This window comes from Hydra vulgaris, chromosome 07 (genome assembly GCF_038396675.1).
Source record: "Hydra vulgaris chromosome 07, alternate assembly HydraT2T_AEP".
NCBI classification, from domain to species: domain Eukaryota; kingdom Metazoa; phylum Cnidaria; class Hydrozoa; order Anthoathecata; family Hydridae; genus Hydra; species Hydra vulgaris.
This window is the reverse complement of record NC_088926.1, coordinates 18,965,107-18,985,471: the sequence shown is the minus strand read 5'-3', so window position 1 is coordinate 18,985,471 and position 20,365 is coordinate 18,965,107. Positions and strand designations below refer to the sequence as shown.

Below are 20,365 nucleotides of genomic sequence, written 5' to 3'. Positions count from 1 at the left end.
ACCGCCAACGAGTAACAAATTACAGCATTATGGAATCGGGAACCATTGACCTGGGTAACATATTAGATGGTTTAAACATGTGAACAACTTTTATTTTGCAACAATTTTTCTACATTTTTTGATTACTCATTACCTATCAGACCGTATTGTTAAATTTTGTAGGGTGGTCATTTTTAAAAAATGAGGCAGTTTAGAATACCAAATAAATATTGTTCTTGATTTATGTAACAAAATTCTTGTATAACTTTGCAGCTAAACATATAAGTCCAGTTATTTTATGGAACACATACAAAACATAAAAGCCTTAGGGAAACTAATGACTAAGTTATATTAGTGTTATACTTGAGTAATCATCAAAGCAATTGGATAGGTGCCTAGTGTAAAAGCAAATAACTCAGTGGAAGAAATGGTAGTAATTGATCATGTATACATGTCTATTCCCAGCAGTAAAGGAAGTAAAGGTCAGATCAAACTCAATTTTATAGAGCTGTATAGAGTTTGCAACAAGGACAAGTGATATTCAGTAAATAAAATGGAAATCGAATCATTAATTATATATAATTATACCCTATTTCAAGGTCACATGACTCGGAGACTGGACTATTCATAAAATTTATTTATTTTGACATTACAATAAACTTAAGTTTAGTTCAAATTAGGTTTTTAAAGTAGCGTTATAATTAAAAAAAAAGATGTTTTAGAGTAAGAAATAAATTAAATTTCTTTTTATTCATACATTTTATTTAACTTTTTACAAAAGCAGTTTAGTACTCCTATTACTCATATTATTAAAGATAATCAAAAAATAAAAAATTTCTGCATCGATTTTTTTTTTGTTTTGTCCTCCCCCTCCCTAACCATGCTACTAAACCCGGAAATATGGCAACTATTAAAATAGTTATTTTTATAATTGCCATATTTAAATGATTTTTTAAATTTATTAATTAATTATAAATGATTATATAGTCTGTATTTTGCCGATACTTTGATATATAGGGCGCGAAAATATTGTAAGTTGACCCTACAAACCATAAAGGGCGCCATATCATAGTGGTCAAAACTCAGTTTCGATGTCGGAAATGACTACATCTTAAATGTTTTCTATTTTGCTAACTTTTGGTGAGTTTTAACCTGGTGCGCGCGATGAAATATTTAAACACTTAACGCAAAATAAAAATAACTGTGTGCTATAAAAACTACGATATAAAAAAGCGCATAATGCCACAGAAACAGGTCTTTAACTGACGCAAGAGAGAACACGACTGAAACCGGTGTCACGTTAAAGTAGATCGTTAAGTAGACAAAATGATATTCTGCGCATGCGTTAGCTCACGGATACTTATTTAACATATCAAGTCCCGTTAAATAAGTAGACCGTTAAATAAGTAGACAAATTGAACAGTCGATCCATTTTTTTGTTAACCCAGACAAACAAATTAAAAAAAAACTTACGTTAAACGAATTTAAGTCAAGCGAATTGTTATTTCAATGTATTTTTATAGTAATAATTTACTACTTTTAATAATATTTAACTCACGAAGTATATTCTAGTCGAAATTTATATCTTTTTAGTATAGTATGGCAAGAAACATATTTTTAAGAAAAGCTTTTTTCTTTTCTTAGGACACTTACTGGATAAGTATACTAAAGTAAAAGACATACTTTAATGATATCAAATAAAATAGTTATAAAATAGTCATCTTACGAGCAAATTTACTGTAATTACTAAAAACTGCGCATTTTAGCAAAATGTTTCACGTTAAATTATTTATCTAACAACTGTATTTATTTCAAATTTAATATTTAATTAAAGAAAAGTTCTCACTAACAACTAAGCTTTTCGATTAAAAGTAATTGTTACTTGGTCGCACGCAGTAATTGTTACTTGGTCCCACGCAGTAATTGTTACTTGATCGAACACAGTAATTGTTACTTGGTCGCACGCAGTAATTGTTACTTGATCGCACACAGTAATTGTTACTTGATCGCACGCACATAAATAGTAAGGAAAGTATTCTGATATTTTCATAGCAAGAAGAAAAGAAGAGGATTTATTAATTAGTGTCTAGCTTTTTTGTGTGTGTTAATTTACCTTCCCAAGGCCGAGAAAGTTACTACAGTCGAAGAGGCTATTTTAGTTGAGGTTACAATCCTCTCTCAACTCTATAACACCGAAACACAAGCCATGACAGACAGGGCTGTTTCGCGGAGAAACAAGTTGAGCGCGGTACTACTAGAGGCGTGCTGGTGATCAAACTCGGAACTTCTCGATTATGAGGCGAGCGTTCTACCACTACACCACTATTGAACTACTGTTGAATAACAACCTAGACGGTTGTTATTCGACGATTTTAGCGGTGTTAAGTATATAGCACAATAATTTACTATTTCTTACTATGTGATGTTTTAAATTAAAAAGACATTAAAGAAACGACACATTTCATGCTAAAACTTTTTTTGAAAATAAGATCAAAAAATCCTTACACAATATAAATAACAAAATAAAATAACATGGTTTCTATGTCCTTTTGAAAAAATTTAACTTGGTTGAAACTTGGGCATTTTCGGAAGAAATTCGATTTTTCCACATGGAATTACAAGTCTATATAATATAGAATATAGTATAACATAAATAGTATAATAAAAATACAGTGAAAAAAAAAATTAAATAATAAATACCTGCTTTTGTGCCAGAAAAGTACTTAACAACTGCATTGATCAATATATGTTAATGAATTTATTTAAAAAATAAACTCTAAATTTGTGCCAGAAAAATTTGAATCTTTGAAATGTATGAATGTTAAAAATGCTAAAACAATCACGCCATTTACAAGCCAGAATAGTCTAAACTATCACAATATACTATAATAAATTCATCAAATATCTCATTAAAATTAAAAATAACATAACTATATTTTTAAATATTACTCTTGTCGTAGTAGAAGTACTTATAGTTAACTGCTACAAAAACAAACGCTTGAAAGTAAAGAACTGAGTTTAATAACAGTAGCTATTAACTAAAATGTTCACCTTACAATATTCAGTCATTACTAATGACTGAATATATTTTTTATCAAATTTTCTCATATAATAATTGTCTTCTTTGCATTAAAAATGATTTTCAACATGGTTCATTTTCCAACTTAATGTAATTGTAATTATAATAGTAAATTTTTCCAGTACAAAAGCCTATCATATTGTTTGCATAATGTTATCTAGGTATGGTTAGTGATATTACAAAATGGGTGAAAGAATACGAAAAGTGCCAGCGCATGGAGAAGAATAAAACTTGTGCTCCGGAACTTAAACCAATTAAGGTCAACAGATTGTGAAATTTTTTAGGTATAGACCTCATTGGTCCCCTTCCGCTTACAACACAAGGTAATAAATACATTTTAACTGTTACTGACCTTTGGAGTAAGTATGTTGAAGCCTTTTCAATACCAGAAAAATCTATTTTTTATTAAGTGTCTTGTTACTTTGTTTTATCAATTTGGCCCAAAAAAAGTACTATCAGACCAAGGTAGAGAATTTGTAAATAGTTTGAATAAATTTTTATTTTCTACTTTCAATATTAGGCATTTAATAACATCTGCTTATCATCCGCAAACAAATGGACATGATTAGGGAACAAATCAGATTATTAAGCAATCTCTTTCTAAAAGTAGCTAATGATCATTAGATCCCAAGATCATTGGGATACTTTATTAGAACCAGTATTATTGTCTCCGTACATGCGTACAATCTTCAACTAAGTTTACTCCATTTTCTTTGATGTTTGGCAGGGAGGCACAACTTTTTTCATCTTTAGCTCTTAATGATAATGATCCTGATTTTAATGATAACAATATTTACATTGCAGAAAGTAATGCAACTGAATCACAGATTCAGCAAATAATGGATTCCCGTATTGCAGTTTATGTCATAGTGAATAATAATATTTGTATTGCACAAAAAAATATTAAAAAAAATATTACAATATTCAGTCATTAGTAATGACTGAATATTGTAAGGTGAACATTTTGTATGTTAGCCAATTTATATAAATGCATTTTTTATTTAAAAGTATCACCTAAGTATATAAATCATTATGAATATTTTTTCTGTATTTATATTGCTAATTTTTATTAGATTAAAGATTAAAATGGCGAATAACAAAAAACTCTTGTCGAGAAGATAAAATACATCAAGTTATGACATTGAAAGTTTTTAAGAAATTGACTGATAATTTACCATATGTTTTTGCAGAGTTTGTACATACTGAAAACAATAGTTCACCAAATGAATTACCAACTTATGACTTTTAAAAAGATGATTCTGTTGCTGATCCAATTAACAATCCAATCTCTGAAATAACAAATGTTGAACAGATAGCTTTCATTTAATCAATAGACAGCAAAACGATTTTTTTCATGAAAGAAATTTGGAACCTGAAGTAGCAGTTGAATTTAGGAAAAGGAAGCAAAAAGCAGAACAAATGTCTTTAAAAAGATTTAGGAATAAGAATTTGAGAATGCTAGGTCATGAATACATAGGTTTTAGAAAGACTGGTGAGGAAAAATTTTTACAAGACGCTGTAAGACCTGCGCGAAAACTTGGAGAGGCTTGTAAATCAAACAAATGCTTGAAAAGTAATGTGATTAACTTAAAAAAATTTACAGAAAGTGTAAGACTAAATATTTTTAAAAAATTTTGGCAGATGAGCTGGATAGCCAAGAAAATCTTTGTTTTATCTTTAGTTGATAAAAAATTGACTAAAAGAAAAACTACTGAAAGGGCTAATACACGGCGAAGTATAACAAAAGTCTATTATTTAAAATTAAATAACAACAAAATGAGAATATGTTTAAAGACGTTTTTAGGAACTTTGGGTATTAAAGAATGGACAGTTAGGTACTGGCTTGGAGAAAAGTTTAATAGGGATACAACAACAAGACATAATGATACTGCATGGTCATACCATTCATTGAAAGAGTTGGTACAAATATTTTTAAGAGCCATGCCTAAATTGCCTTCTCACTACTGCAGAAAGGAAAGTAAAAAATTATATCTAGAACCCATAATACAGTCTAAGCGTAAGCTCTATCGTACCTATGTTAAAAATGCTACAAAAAATAGACAGAAAGTGGCTTCCAGAAAACTATTTGAAGATGTCTTGAAAGATGAAAACATAGCTTTGTTTTAACCAAAGAAAGATGCATGCGATCTATGTTGTTCATATAAAACAGGAAATATTACAGAGCAAGAGTATCAACAACATGTATCACGGAAAGATTTAGCTAGAAAGGAAAAAGCTTTAGACAAAATTGCTGCAAAAAATGGAACAATTCATGATATCACTGCTGATTTACAAGCAGTGAAATTATGTCCATACTTGACAGCCAGTGCATTGTATTTCAAAACCAAACTGATGGTTCATAATTTTACAATATACAATCTTGGCACTAATAAAGTAAAGTGTTATTGGTTTGATGAAACAACAACTGATTTAAAGGCATCAACTTACGCTTCATTTTTTGTTGATTATTTAAATAAAATCATTGATGAATCCCCAAAAGATGACAAAATGTTTACTGATGAATGTACATCACAAAATAGAAATGCCATTGTTTCAAACGCACTACTGCAATTGGCAATGCAAAAAAAAGTAGTCATCACACAAAAATTTTTAAAAAAGGGTCATACTCAAATGGAGGTAGATTCTGTTCATTCGGTAATAGAAAGAAAGTTAAAACACCTTGAAATATTTTTACCTAGTCAATATTCTTTAGTTACCAAAGAAGCTATTTCCATATGAGGTTGCAATGGTAGACCATACATTTTTTAAAGATTACATTAAAAGCTACCTTATTTATGATACAATCCGTCCTGGAAGAGGTACTGGAGAAAAATGTGTGGTTGATATCAGAGTTCTAAAATACAATCCCAATGGTACAATAGATTTCAAACTAAGTTACGATGAACAATTTAAACAATTACCGCAAAGACCAAAAAGAGTTCAATCAGTGACTCCACCACAACTCTTTACTGAAAGATTGCCAATCTCAAAATCAGAATATGATCATTTACAACAGTTAAAAAGTGTTATACCCAAGGATTGCCATGATTTTTATGACAACTTACCTTACAAATATGATTAATTTTTTTTTATTCTGTTCAACTATAACTACGATGGCAGTTGTTATTTTTTCGAGTAGTTGAAATAGTTCTTATACTTTTTTGATGTTTTTTTGTAATTTTAGTGTTAATGAGTAACATTTTTCTTAATTTATAATCATAAAGATTTCTTTTTAAAGTCATAAAGGTATATTTTTGTTAGATAGCTGAAGATGTTATTTTATTGTTACGAGTTTATTTCGAGATATTATTCCTAAAACTTGCTCTACTGTACCTAATAAGGTAATTAAAAAGGCTGTACAGGCTGAGTAAAATGTAAGATTAAAGCAAACTGTTATTGAAATATTGTTATACTATCAATGTTTATATTTTGAAGAGATTTCGGAATATATATATATTTTCTTTTTTAATTAAACATGTATAATGTAAGGCTTTTAACAGATATCACAATTCATGTTATCATTTGATTATTATATATTTATTATTTCGTAATAATATTACTAGTTTGACTTCAATACCGCATAACTTACTCTCTGGAGTACCATTGTGATAAGTTTGTGTTTAAATCAAATCCGCGTAAGTGTTCTAGCGACTAAATTGTTAACTAAAACACCTAATGGCTATTATTGATATTACAAAGAAAATTAACTAAACTCTTTATGTCAAAATGAGCCCAAAATCTGTTTAAATAAAAAAATATACAGTTTTAACCTTCTACTGTAAAACCATCTGCAATGCAGATACGCGCTCCCTACCTGTAGTAGATTCGCACGATTTGCACTATCCCCGACGTTATTTAACGCGACACCGGTTTGTTCCGGTTCGGTCACTTTTAAAAGCTTTTCTCATAAAAATCTATGGCACAAATTGTCCTATATTATTATTTAAACTCAATGACTTCATTAAAACTTTGTAAATATCGCAATTTCAGGAAAGTTCTAGAAGGTTTTAGTCGCTAAATCTAAATGTCAAAAACATTTTAATAAATGTAACAATTTTACGCTTTGTTTTCTTAAATTCATACTTTATAGTCTTTTTTTTTGTGCGTTGCAAGTATTTGTGCCAGTCCATTCAGAAAGGAAAAAAACGATAAATATCTTATGTACACTTTGAAACAAAAGTATTTGGTTGATGTTTCACATATAATGTTTTAACTGAACTAGATTAATCCTTTTCTAATAAACCATTTACTGGCCATTTAATTAATCCATTTACTGGCCATGGCCAATAAATGGTATCAGGTATAAAATTTTTTAGTTTCACATTTAAATATAGGATTTTCTCACACTAAGTTATTATTCATGTGTGAGAAAAGTTAAGTTAAGATATTAACAACACCCACATTTTAAAATAATTTCTGATTTTCTGAGATCATTCTACTTTAAAAGTTACTTTCTGAGTTAATTCTACTTTTAAAGTTACTTTAAAAGTAGAATGAACTCAGAAAATTTTAGTTAGTTATAGTAAATTATGTTATGATAACGTTGATTTTTTTTTTTTTAAACATCTTCGCTTCCAACAAGGCTGCAAGCAGCCACTAATTAAAGTTGGAAGTTACTGTAAGAGAAAAGATGAAGATTGTAGAGCAAGATAACGATTGACGGACGATTTAAAAGATTGCAAATTATATGAATCAGGAAAGCAAGATGAAGGAAGCGAATTCCAAAGAACTGATGTTCGAGGAAAAAAACTAGACGAATAAGCGTTTTTGGAGCACTTAGGAACAGTCACAGAAAAAGGATGACACTTAATTGAATGACGAGTAACACGAGAATGAATTTTAGTAGATGGCACAAGAGACGCTAGCTCTTTAGAGCAGTGCCCATTATAGTATTTGTAGAAAAGAGAAAGAGAAGCAACATTACGACGATGTGATAATGGTTGAAGGTTGGCTGCAAGAGCAGGTCCAACTATGTTTACAATGCGTTTTTGCACCTTGTCTAAAAGAGAAAGAGCATCATTAGAAGATCCGCCCCAGATATGGCAACAGTATTCCATACAAGGCCGGATTTGAGATTTATAGAGGTAGAGAATAGAATCCAGAGTAAGAAAGTGGCGAGCTCGATAAAGAGATGCAACCTTAGCAGATGCTAATTTTGCAACCGATTTGATATATGGTTTCCAAGAAAGATTGGAAGTAAGAGTTAATCCTAGAAGATGAAGAGTAGGTGACTCATCAAGTACATCACCGTTCATAAATATAGGAAGATCTAAATTATTACGATAACGATTGGCTGAAAAAAATTGGGTTTTATCTGAATTAAAGTTCACCAGCCACTGTGAGCCCCATGCTGTAGCATAAGTGAGAACCTTTTCAAGCTCAAATGCCCCCTCCAGGCAATCAGAGGGTGTTGGTTTCTTATCACGACAAGAATAAATGGTAGTATCATCAGCAAACAATGCCACCATAGATGTGAGAATATCTGGAAGATTGTTAATGTAAATTAAAAAGAGTATAGGGCCAAGGATAGAACCTTGAGGAACCCCTGAAGTTACAGAATAAGAAGAAGAGTGTTGTCCATCGAGGACAACTTTTATGCTACGATTGGAAAGGAAGGATTCAATGATCTTAAAGATGTTGCCGGATACACCATAAGAAGAAAGCTTATGGAGAAGACCAGCATGCCAAACTTTATCAAACGCTTTTGAAATGTCAAGAGCGATGGCCTTAACCTCTCCACCTTCATCTAATGCACGATAAAACCTGTCAGTTATTACTGTTAGCAAATCAGCTGTAGAACGAGAAGATTGAAATCCATATTGATGGTCAGAAAGTAAGTTATTAGATTCAAGATGAGAAATTGTTTGTTAATTAAAGATTCAAAAACCTTGCTTATGATAGGAAGAAGACTTATGGGACGGTAGTTAGACGAATCAGATTGCTCCCCAGAATTTTTGAAGATAGGGATAACAGATGCGGCTTTCCAGCAGGCTGGAAAACAAGACTCTGATAAGCACTTGTTGAATAGTTTTGAGAGTATAGATGACAGCTCTGGAGAACACTTCTGCAAGACAATAACAGGTATGTTGTCTGGGCCACAAGCTGTAGAAGAGTCTAGACAGGAAATCACTTTAGATTCAGATGCTGAAGTGATATGAATGTCAAGCAATGAATCAACCTGTTTGTTGGCAATATCAGGTAGAATGCAATTAGTGGAATCAAGAGATGATATTGATGAAAAGTTTTTAGCAAACAGTTCGGCTTTGTCTTTAGGTGAGGTGACAAAGTCTGAACCATACAAGAGAGGTGGAATTATAGATTTGCCCTTATTATTGATATTATTAAAGATTCTCCAGAAGTCACGAGAGCCTAATTTTTGAGATGAGATACGAGATTTCATGACCTGAGAATAGCGGGTTTTGGCGTTAGACAAAACCTTTTTACAGTTGTTTCTAGCAGTAATGAACAGACGTCTGTTTTCTGGAGAATTGTTTTGCTGATAAATATGGAAGTAACGGTTTCGATTGGCAATCGCAGCAGCACAGTGTGAGGAAAACCATGGAGGAGAGTGAGGCTTGACCTGGAATCGTCGAGAGGGAATAAAAGATTCCATGCCAGCCTGAATCCACAAAGTTATATAAGAAGCACATTTGTCGACAGGAAGTTGAAAGATTTCTACCCAAGGGCCATCACGAAGAAAATCACGGAAAGAATCCCAGTCAGCTTTACTGTAGTTGTAAGAGGTTCGATAGTAGGGGTATTCAGGTGATGAAGAAGAATGAGATATTAGTTTTAAAGAGATCAAATTGTGATCAGAAGCACCTAAGGGTGAATGTGGAGAAACTGAGCACTGACTAGGATCAGAAACAAGACATAAGTCCAGTAGAGAAGGTAAATGATTCGGGTTGTCAGGAAAGCGAGTTGGAAAGTTGACTATTTGAGTTAGGGATTGAGAAAGACAAAAGTTGTGGGCTTTAATGCCTGCAGAGTCACTGACACTAGAGCCAAGCCATTCAGAGTGGTGAGCATTAAAGTCACCGACAACAACTATATTAGCTGATGGATAAAGAGAGAGGGTTTGGTCAATATGATCAGAAATAACATCAAAAAGTGTACAGTCTTGAGATGAAGGAGATCGATATAGAACAAAGAGAAAGGCAATAGAGTGAAGTGGTGCTAAACGAAAGCACATGAAAGAATAGTCTGTGGATTCAAACCTAGTTTCACGACAAACAGGTGAATTCTTACGAATGTAAATGCCCAGGCCAAGCATGTGACTATTGGAGTCTTTACGAATCAGAGGAAGATAACCATCAACACTAAGATCACAAGATGAGACAGCCGAACTCAAATTAGTCTCACAAAGAGCAAGTAGGTCTGGTGAACTTTGCAAGAGATAAGACTCAACAGAAGAAAAGTTACTTCGAAGACCACGAATATTAGTGAATGATAGGTTTAGAGAACTTGGTGATGATGATGGTTTTTTGTGTTTTATAGTTTTTGGTACTTTATTCATTTTTAAATTAGATTGAAGAACTTGACTCAAAGCATAGATAGTACTCAGAACACCGTTTAATAGCCCAAGCAATTGCCTCATTACTACTAATAAACCCTAAGCCGTAACAAAGGGCTCCAAATGTGGCCTCCGCAATGCACACCAAAAGTACAAACAGGGACACCATCCATGCGCAACATGGCACTGTTAATACTTTGATATTTTTCAGCTGTTGATGGAATCAGCCTCTCTGAGAGCTACCACAGAGTTCGGGAAACCTGACTACCAGCCGGCCTCAGAACCATAAAACTGAGTTTTAGAGCTGTACCCTCATTAGGAGATAATAGAATGAGTTGCCTAGTCATAAAAACAGTGACACAAGCAAACCCATGCATTGAGTCAAGAAGATCCAGCATTCAACATCCTAAACTGGAAACAATGTATTAAAAATACATCTGCGCCAGCCTAATAGATGAAGAAGGGGTGCGAGGCTGGTCAACAGATAGAATCTGTTTACCCCTTAAGTCTTTGCCTAGGAGGCCTTCTACAAGACAGTAGCTGGGTGCATTTAACATCTGCCCAAGATGAGTATTTTTATCGAGACACCATCTCTAGCCTTTACTCAACCAAGAGCCCCAAGGCAGGGGGTGTTTTAAATCGGAGTTGGCATCTCCTAGCCTTTGCCTAAAAAGGCGTATCCTACAAGGCAGCAGGACATGAATGTAATAATTTAATGATTTAATAAAAATACACCATTAAAGTAAATATATGATTTTCCAAAAAGTATTTTATGATTTTTTATTTTAATTTTTTTATTTTTAATAGATAATAATATTATATGAAACCATGAAACCAGTTATTTCAACAAGGATAATAAAAAAATGCATACTGTGGACTGAGAATATCATGAAACTAGCAGTACATGCAGTTGCATAAGATATGTCTCAACGGAAAGCAAGTGTATCATATAAAGTTCCGCGATTGACTCTGCAAACCATAATCTCTGGAAAGTTTAAAATAGGAGCAAAACCATGGAAGTCACCACTAGGTGACCTTGAAGAAAAATTAATTGATTATGCTGGCAATCGTGCCCAAATGGGAATCGGTTTTTGGAAAAAAACTTTCATCATTTATGATGCTAAGCTTGCTAAAAAACATGACATAAGTTTTAAAAATGGTCGACCTAGTAAAAAGTGGTGGTAACTACTTAAAAAGAGACACGGTTGTGTAAGTCTTTGTTGTCCAGAAGCTACAGCTTCTATACGACACATGTGCATGGATAGGATAAAAATTTCCAAATATTTTACTTCTTTAAAAGTTCTGATATACAGTAAGAATTTACAGGACAAACCAGAATGTATGTGGAACATAGATGAAACAGGGATGCAACTAGAGCATAAACCTAGACGTGTTGTTGCCAGGAAAGGCTCAAAATTTATTTAGAGTCGAAAAAGTGGCAACAAGAAAACAATTACTGCTATATGTTGCATAAATGCAGGTGGTCAAGTCATACCACCTCATATAATAGGGAAAGGAAAAACTGTACGAATTCTTTATGGTTTTGATACCGAAAATGCTCCAAAAGGAGCAAATGGAGTGTGTCTGAAAAGGGCTGGGCAAAACGAGGTAATGTGGAGTTATGGTTTGAGAAAACATTTCTAAATATTGGCTCAGCAAGACCACATATTTTAATCCTAGATGGACATGAGTCGCACAATTTTGTTGAAATGATTAAGCTGGCTATCGTAAAACAAATTGAAATTGTCGAGCTTCCAGCTCACACCAGCAACTGGTTGCAGCCATGTGACAAAACAGTTTTTAAGTCACTGAAAACTGCCTATTCTAAGGAATGCCAAACAATGATGAATGACCCAGGTGTAGTAGTTTCGCATTCTAACTTTTGCGGTTTATTTTCAAAAGCGTGGAAATATGCTATGACTGACACAAATATACGCTCAGGATTTAGAGCTTATGGAAAATCCCTTTGATCCAGATGCTATTCCTAAAGAGGCATACATCCCAAACATTTTATATAGTAAAATTTTAGATGCTGTCCCAGGTCAAAATGTATGCAACATTTCAATAATAAATAACCTTCCATTATTGTCTGATCTATAAGAAAACGGTTTTGCAGTTAACTTGTTGTCTTCTACCAAACCAGTAGAAGAAAATGAGTTTATTGATTTTTTAATTCAAGACAATGCTGTGCAATATTCAAATATTGTTACAGGACACAGCCGTGATGATAGAGCCGAAAATATTTATCATTGAAAATATCACCGAAATGTTTCACAATCGAAAAGTATAGAACCGAAAAGTATACTTTCATTGCAGGATCGAATTACAAAATCCTTTCTTGCGCCGAAAGTTTTAGGACCGAATTTTACAACCAAAAAAATTTGATCGAATTACAAAATCCCTTCTTTTTTTATTTTAACTTAATTTAAAAACTTTTTTCGGTTCTAAAATTATTTTTGACGTTTCGATTGATAATTCGATCGAAATTTTTTCGGTTCTAAATACAATAATGACTTTCGAAATTTCGATTGAAATTATTTCCGTTCTAATTTTTTTCGTAAATATTTTTGGTTGTGTAATAAATTTCTCATATTTGGTTCTAAATTGAAATTTACGTTTCGGTTAAATTATAGGACGCCGACACAGCTATGCAAGAATCAAACCGGTATAGGACAATGAGTTTATTGATTTTTCTGTTCAAGACAATACTCTGGGTTTGAAAATTGATACTGATATACGTCTTGAAGAAGTAGAAGTAATTGAATCAACATTAGATTCAAATGATAAAAAAAAGTTTTTTGCAAAACATTTACAGATCTTCCATTTCCATTTGCTAATTTATCTTGTCCATCAGACAAAGATTCAGATGTTCTTACATATCCTTCTCCACAAATTAAACAAACAAAAAAACATTCAAAAAACTCTAATTTAAAGTTTTTTGTTCTGACCTCAGAGGAGGCTTATAATGCAAAGCTTGAAGATAGGGCTTCAAAGGTAGCTAGTGAAAATAGAAAAGTTGAAAAACAAAAGATTTTGAAAGAAAAATAAGAAAACTCTGCAAAAAAGATGCTAGATCATATACCAAACTTGAAGAAATTGATTAAGGTGATTAAGGTGAATGACAAAAAATGATATTTTATAAGAAACATTTTTTTAGGTATTTTTGTTCATGTTAATTCATCTTAATGAATGTATAAATAGTTTAATTGAACAAGTTATCTTGATTTTATGGTGTGCTTTTTATTTTTATTTTATAATAATAAATCAATTACAATGCCCTATTCAATCAAATACAGCCAACGGCCAATAAATGGTTAAGATGGACAGTATTTGGTAAAATTGTTTACCTTTAATATCTGGATTATATATAATTTTATGTTATTTATAATCACAATAATTTTTACTTAAAATGCCAAAGCTTTTAACTCTCTAAAATTTTATAAATGGTATGTAACATATACTTGAGTATTTTTCTGTAACAGGTGTTTATTGTAAAAATGTGGCCAGTAATTAGCGTAAGTACCCTATTCTATTGTTTTTCGTAAAAAAAGTTGAAGCCAATTTTGGCTTACCAAGATGGCGCCGTTTAAAACTGTTAGCGGTGCATAAATTCTGACCAAATGAGAAAAGTAGTTTTAAACTAATTTTAAGGAAAATAAGATTGCGAAATTAGGTTATTTGATTCCTAATTATTAAAATATTTAGCTAGTATACACTTTTTAAATGCAGTTTACAATTTGTAAACTGCATTTAAAATGTACCTTTTAGTTCCTGATTACCCAATGCTGTGTGCTAGAAGGTTAATAACACAACTGTATGGTAAGCAGCAATGGTGTCTACTTACAATATTTAAAGAATTTTACAATCATTAGTTTTGTAGGTAGAAACAATATTGTACAAATGCTGTATGAACTATTAGCTGAAGACTGTGAGAAGAGTTGCCAACATTAAGACATTGCTGACCCAGAGGAAAAAATATTGTGCTAGTACCATCAGTTCTGAAAGCAAAATAGCGCACTATGTGCAACTCTATGGTTAAACCACAGTCATATAGCAATATAATAGTCATATAGCGAGTCTTCATATAACCAAAGAGTTGTATCGAAGTTGCACACTGTCCACCATTTTGCATTAAGAACTGATGGTAACACAAAAAATTGATGTGAAAAATTAACTTTATTAAATCAAAATTTTGTACGCTTGAACAATCGTAACATAAAAAAAATCACATAGATTTAAAGATATAATTTTAATTTTAACAAAGTACTTAATCGAGATTTGTGAAATAGTTCTGTACATTTTTTATTACGCTAGCACGTTTTAATTTACCCAATGACAAACGAAAACAAAAACAAAACAAAAGAATTTAAAACGCTGCGTTGCAACGTCTTCGAAAATAGTAATAATATTTTACTCAATGATTTTTACTACACAGAAATAATTTTGATTCGAAATACGTTGAAACAGAAACTTTTAAAATTGAACGTGAAACTTTAAAAAATAATTTTACTGCAATACACATAAATAAAAGAAGTATTAATAAAAATTTTGATAAACTAAAACACTTTCTAATAGATTGCAATTACTCATTTAGTATGATTTGCATAACCGAAACGTGGCGTTCTGATGAATCATTTCAAACGAACTCAAATTTTCAAATTCCAAATTATAAACTTATATCTTTTGAAAGAAAAACAAACAAAAGGGGAGGAGGGATTGCAACGTTTATCCGAAATAATCAAGTAAGACAAGACCTCTCCATCTCTGACACTGATAGTGAAGTCTTTACTATTGAGATAACGGGCTATAAATCAAAAAATATTATAATTTCCACTACCTCCATAGACCTCCAGATGGTGATATAATTAAATTTTCAAATTTTTTAAATGAAATCTTTCTCAAAATAAATGAGGGAAAAAATATTTTTTTAATAGGGGATTTAAATATTAACAGTCTAAACAACAAAGAAAATGCGATTATTAAACTCTTTTTTGATAATCCATTTCAATTGTGTATCCTCCCAATCATTAAAAAACCTACCCGGGTAACCCCAACCTCCGTCTCTGCTAAGGACTATATATTAACAAGTACATTTCTAGAAACCTCTTTAAAAGCAGGAATTATCAAAACCGATATATCAGATCATTTTCCTATTTATTTTTCATTATCTCAAGATTTAAGAACCTATAACAATCCTAAAGCCAAAATTTATAAAAGAAAAATCAATCAGACTTCTATTAAAAATTTTAAAGACTCGCTATCGATAGTAAATTGGGATGAAGTGTATCAAGAATGTAACCTTGGACACACAAACTCCGCATACAATTTATTTATAAATATTTTACTAACGGGATCAGAAAATCATCAAAAACAAAGCAAAAACTCTATATCAAGTATTTAAAAAACAGAAACGAAACTAACTTAACTACATACAAGGAATAGAAAATCCTATTTTAAAAAATTAGAAAGAATTCAAAAAAAAAATATTATTCAAAACATCTACAAAAAAGCAAAAGTGATATTAAAAAACCGGAAACATATTGAAAGAAATAGTAGGTAAAAACCATACAAAATAAAATAATTTATCCGATAAAATTATCGTTAACGAAACTGAATATATCGACAAAATTTCTATCGTTGAAAACTTCAATAGTCTTTTTTGCAAGCATAGACCGTAACATTGCTTCAAAAATTCAATGCCATGATATCTTCTTCGAAACCTATATCGCAAACCAACTTTTCTGTTTAACACTAGAAGCCCCAAGGTGGATCAATTGATCCAAACACGACTTTGACACTTTGCTGAAGCTAAAGTTTTAATGTTGACAAAATGATATTTTATGACTTTTATTATTTTGATATTATTTACTAAAAAGCGAAAAAACTAAATCAAAAACACATTCAGAGATGCGGCTATAAATGTTTATACCTAATAACCCTAAGCTGGATCAATTGATCCACCTTATAGAAAACGTGCATATACATAACAATTTTAGTCAAATAAATAATGTTATTTGCAATATTTGCATATATTTGACATGCACTTTCCACAAACAGGTTTCTTACAATTTTCACATACTGTTGATGTCAGATTACGTTTGCAGTTTGTTTTTATCTGACATCTCAAACGAGTTGATAATTGTGTACTACTGTTGGTAGCTGTTGTGGTATTACTGTTGGCAGCAACTAGGGATTTTCGGTGAGTAATACTAGCTTCTCTTAACTGTTCAGATAAAGTGTAAAGAAACTTTCGTCTCGAAATTTTTTGTTGTGTAACTTTTTTAAAAATGATCCACGCATTTACACCAGTCAAATCCAAAATATTGAAGAAAACAGCTAGCGGCCAACGTCGGCACCCAGATTTTGTTGACATTTGTCGACACATTGAATCTAACATATCAACTCCACATTTATTTGCATTGTAATAAAGTATTCCCTCAGGTTTCTTCTTCCCATCACTTTGCTTAATCGCCCCTCTATGAAGTGTTGATAATAAAATTACAGTTTTCTTCTTCTTTGCTTGATAGACAATCAAGTTCAACGGTCCATTTATGTAGAAACTCAAATCGTAAAGTGGAAGTGGATCAAATGCTGGAATTTCTATTTTTTCTACTATGTTTAACTGCTCCAACAATTGACGTTTTCTTTTTCAAAAGTTTTGTTGCAAGATCAACACTTGTAAAAAAGTTATCTGTAGTAACATTATACCCGTGGCCTAAATAAGGTTCCATTAGTGACATGACCACATGAGTACCCAAAACTTTCTACACGGCTTTCATCTTTACCTAGATACGGTTTAATACTGAGACAATATTTAGTCTTTAGATCAGCTAAAATCCAGAATTTGGTTCCAAACTTGTCCGGTTTATTAGGCATATACTGTGTAAAGCGACACCGAGCTTTAGTTGGGAACAACTGTTCATCAATTATTAAAGGTTCCTCAGGTATATAACATTTTTGACTGTTTTCTACAAATCTTGTCAGCACCCATGACATAAAAGCAAATTTATCACTTTGGATAAGCTCTCTACGTTTTGAACGTATATCAAATCTAATGTTTTTCATGATGTCTTCAAATCGAGAACGCGGCATAGTTTCTATAAAAGCTTTGTTGCCATATTTTTCAGACCATAGGAATTTAACCGGAAAATTTCTTGCGTTCATGCATCCGCGAAGATATATTAAGCCTATAAAAGCATCAAGTTCAATGACGCTTATATTCCATCCTTCATTTGATAAATTGGCAGATAAAACAGTACATTTTTTGATAAAGCCTGTAAACCCTTCATCCATAATTAGTCTAAATGCATCAATAGGAGTCAAAACATTACGACAATAAGAAGTTGTTCCGCTTTTGGCAGTAAACACATTCTGAGTTTGAAATCTTCCAGTTACCTCAACTTTTGACACAACAGTCCATTTTACATCATCTCTACGAGTTTTAACAGTTAAATCATTACTCCCACCGCATGAATTTTCATCTTCGTTTTCATCGCTACTACTTTCTGAATTGTAAATAAAAGTATTACTTTCATCGTCATCAGAAAGATTATCTTCAACAACATCTGCTTCGTCACTTTTTTTTGTTGAATCTGATTCATCACCACTGTCAATTTCCGAGAGATCTTGTAATATGAACAAACACTGTTGCGCCGACACACGTTTTGGACGTTGATGTGTAACTGATTGGTCAATTGAAAGAGGATGTGCTGCAACAGAAGTTTTTGATGATGAAGCACCTTCAGCGTTTGCTGAGCTTAAGCGTTTCATTATAATACAAATATCTATTATTATACTTTACCACAAGTCAGTATAGTAGTAAGTTTCATACAGTAAATCAGTAATACTAGTGTACTTGTGGTGGCAGCATATTTATACCAAATATGTGGAAACAATATCTTATTTTATTCACTAACATTTTCATTTTTTTTGTTCGGTTTAAATTATCTGTATAAATATGCTGGTAATCCAGATTTAGGCAAACCATGCTACAAAAATTCTACTTAGAGTAAAATGCGCCGTAATTTGGGCATAAATCTTATGTATATATATGTACGGTGAAAGAAATTTATATATTTTATATAATTTACATCAAAATTAACAGTTTTAACTGTTAGTTTCATGAACTTTAACAAGAAAATAAGTCTAAATGCATATAAATATTAAGTTGGATCAATTGATCCACTTTGGGGTTTCTAGGTATATAAAAAACCTGGGGCTTCTAGTGTTAAATGTTTTCTCTGGACTAAACCAAGAAGAACTAGAAATTGCAAAAAACTCGCTTAAGATAAATAAGGCCCCTGGGGTAGACCACATTTGTAGCTTATATAGTTGTAAATGTGTTTCCGGTGATAAAACAACCAATCTATGAAATATTTAAATCTTTAATTATTACAGGATCTGTACCGAATAAATTAAAAATAGCTAAGGTAATACCAATATTAAAAACCGGGGATTTATTTACACTAAATAACTACAAATCTATCTCAGTTCTTCCTGTATTATCAAAACTTTTGGAGAGAGTAATATACAATATATATTTGTTAGATATTTTTACAGTACTGTATAAATATCTAACAAATAACAAAATCCTAAATTAAAAACAGTTTAGCTTCCAAAAGCAACATTAAACCGAACACGCAATTTTTGATCTTATAAGTAATATAAATGACTCCCTTGAAAACAAAAAACATGTCCATGGAGTCTTTGTTGATTTATCTAAGGCGTTTGACACAGTAGATCACGCTATCTTAATTAGGAAAATGGAAAAATATGGGATAAAAGGTGTTGCACAAAACTGGTTCAAAAATTTTTTACTAGACAGAAAATAGGGATGCCAAATATTTAAGTTTTCAATATTTGTACAAATACCAAATACCCCAATTAGTGACCCCCCAAATATTTGTACAAATACCAAATAGCAAAATGTATGAAAAAAATCAATTGATTTCAATTCAAACTTTAGCTTTTATTTAAGAAGTGATACTTTAACAATACAACCATATTCAATTTTTCTTCTTTCATTCTATTACAAAGTTTAGTCTTGAAGTTTCCAGCAACAGAAAAGACTCTTTCAACGTCTGTTCATATTGCTTGCACAGTTAATAAGGCTCATCTGAACAGATCATCTGAAGTTTATCTGTACGTTCTTTTGTTCCTTCAAACGCCTTAATTTCATTTTCGATCGAAGTTTTAACCGTTTTTTGATGGTTTACAAAGTGGTTGATAGTGTCATCAAGCTTGGATGTTGTATTTGAATCATTTTTATCACCATTTTCCTCCAACAATGATTCTGCAAATAGTCTTGTATTGAGTTCCTTAATTTCTTTTCTAATAGTTAATTTTGACGAATATTTAAAATAATCATTTTCCTTTGGATCACCAGTGTGAAGAAAAATCAATGTTGATATTAAATCAATATTTCTTCGTGAATCAACTCGAGTTTTTAAATTTTCGAGCATTTTTTGCGAAATATCACTTTCCTGTGCGTTGAGTGTGTTGAATAAATAGATAAATGATCCTTCTGCCACCATCAAATTGCAGCATTTAGAGTTTATTTTTTTAATAACTTCTTTAACGGGAATCAAACAACCTATTATGTCTTTAACTTTAGTTTCAATGCATCATAAGAACCTTCAAATTCAATTATTGTAGATTTTACAATTTCTTTCAGTTCATAAAATCTCTGCAACATAGGAAGTACACAATTCCATCTTGTCTTGCAGTCAATTAATAGAGTTAACTCTTTTCCTGTTGTTTCTTGAACATTGTCTTTAAAACGAGCAATTTTCAAT

At 31.6% G+C, this 20,365-nt stretch overlaps 1 protein-coding gene across 1 annotated transcript; it reads right to left on the bottom strand.

The window, feature by feature from the left end:
* Positions 1–14,617: 14,617 nt before the first annotated feature.
* On the bottom strand, positions 14,618–18,341 carry LOC136082609 (uncharacterized). Its single transcript, XM_065802024.1, has 3 exons — positions 17,280–18,341; positions 16,638–17,193; positions 14,618–14,709 (listed from the first exon to the last, which is right to left on the bottom strand). Exons 1-3 carry the CDS (start codon positions 18,339–18,341, stop codon positions 14,618–14,620), a joined length of 1,710 nt encoding a protein of 569 aa, XP_065658096.1.
* Positions 18,342–20,365: the final 2,024 nt, after the last annotated feature.

Excerpts from the sequence above, each read along its gene's own strand:
- LOC136082609 (XM_065802024.1), bottom strand. The coding sequence starts at position 18,341 with ATGAAACGCTTAAGCTCAGCAAACGCTGAAGGTGCTTCATCATCAAAA. Across the intron at positions 17,194-17,279 it reads GAACCTTATTTAGGCCACGG|TTAAACATAGTAGAAAAAAT; the intron begins GTATAATGTTAC and ends TTGTTGGAGCAG. Across the intron at positions 14,710-16,637 it reads ATCAACAGTATGTGAAAATT|TTCTTAATGCAAAATGGTGG; the intron begins GTAAGAAACCTG and ends TGTTACCATCAG.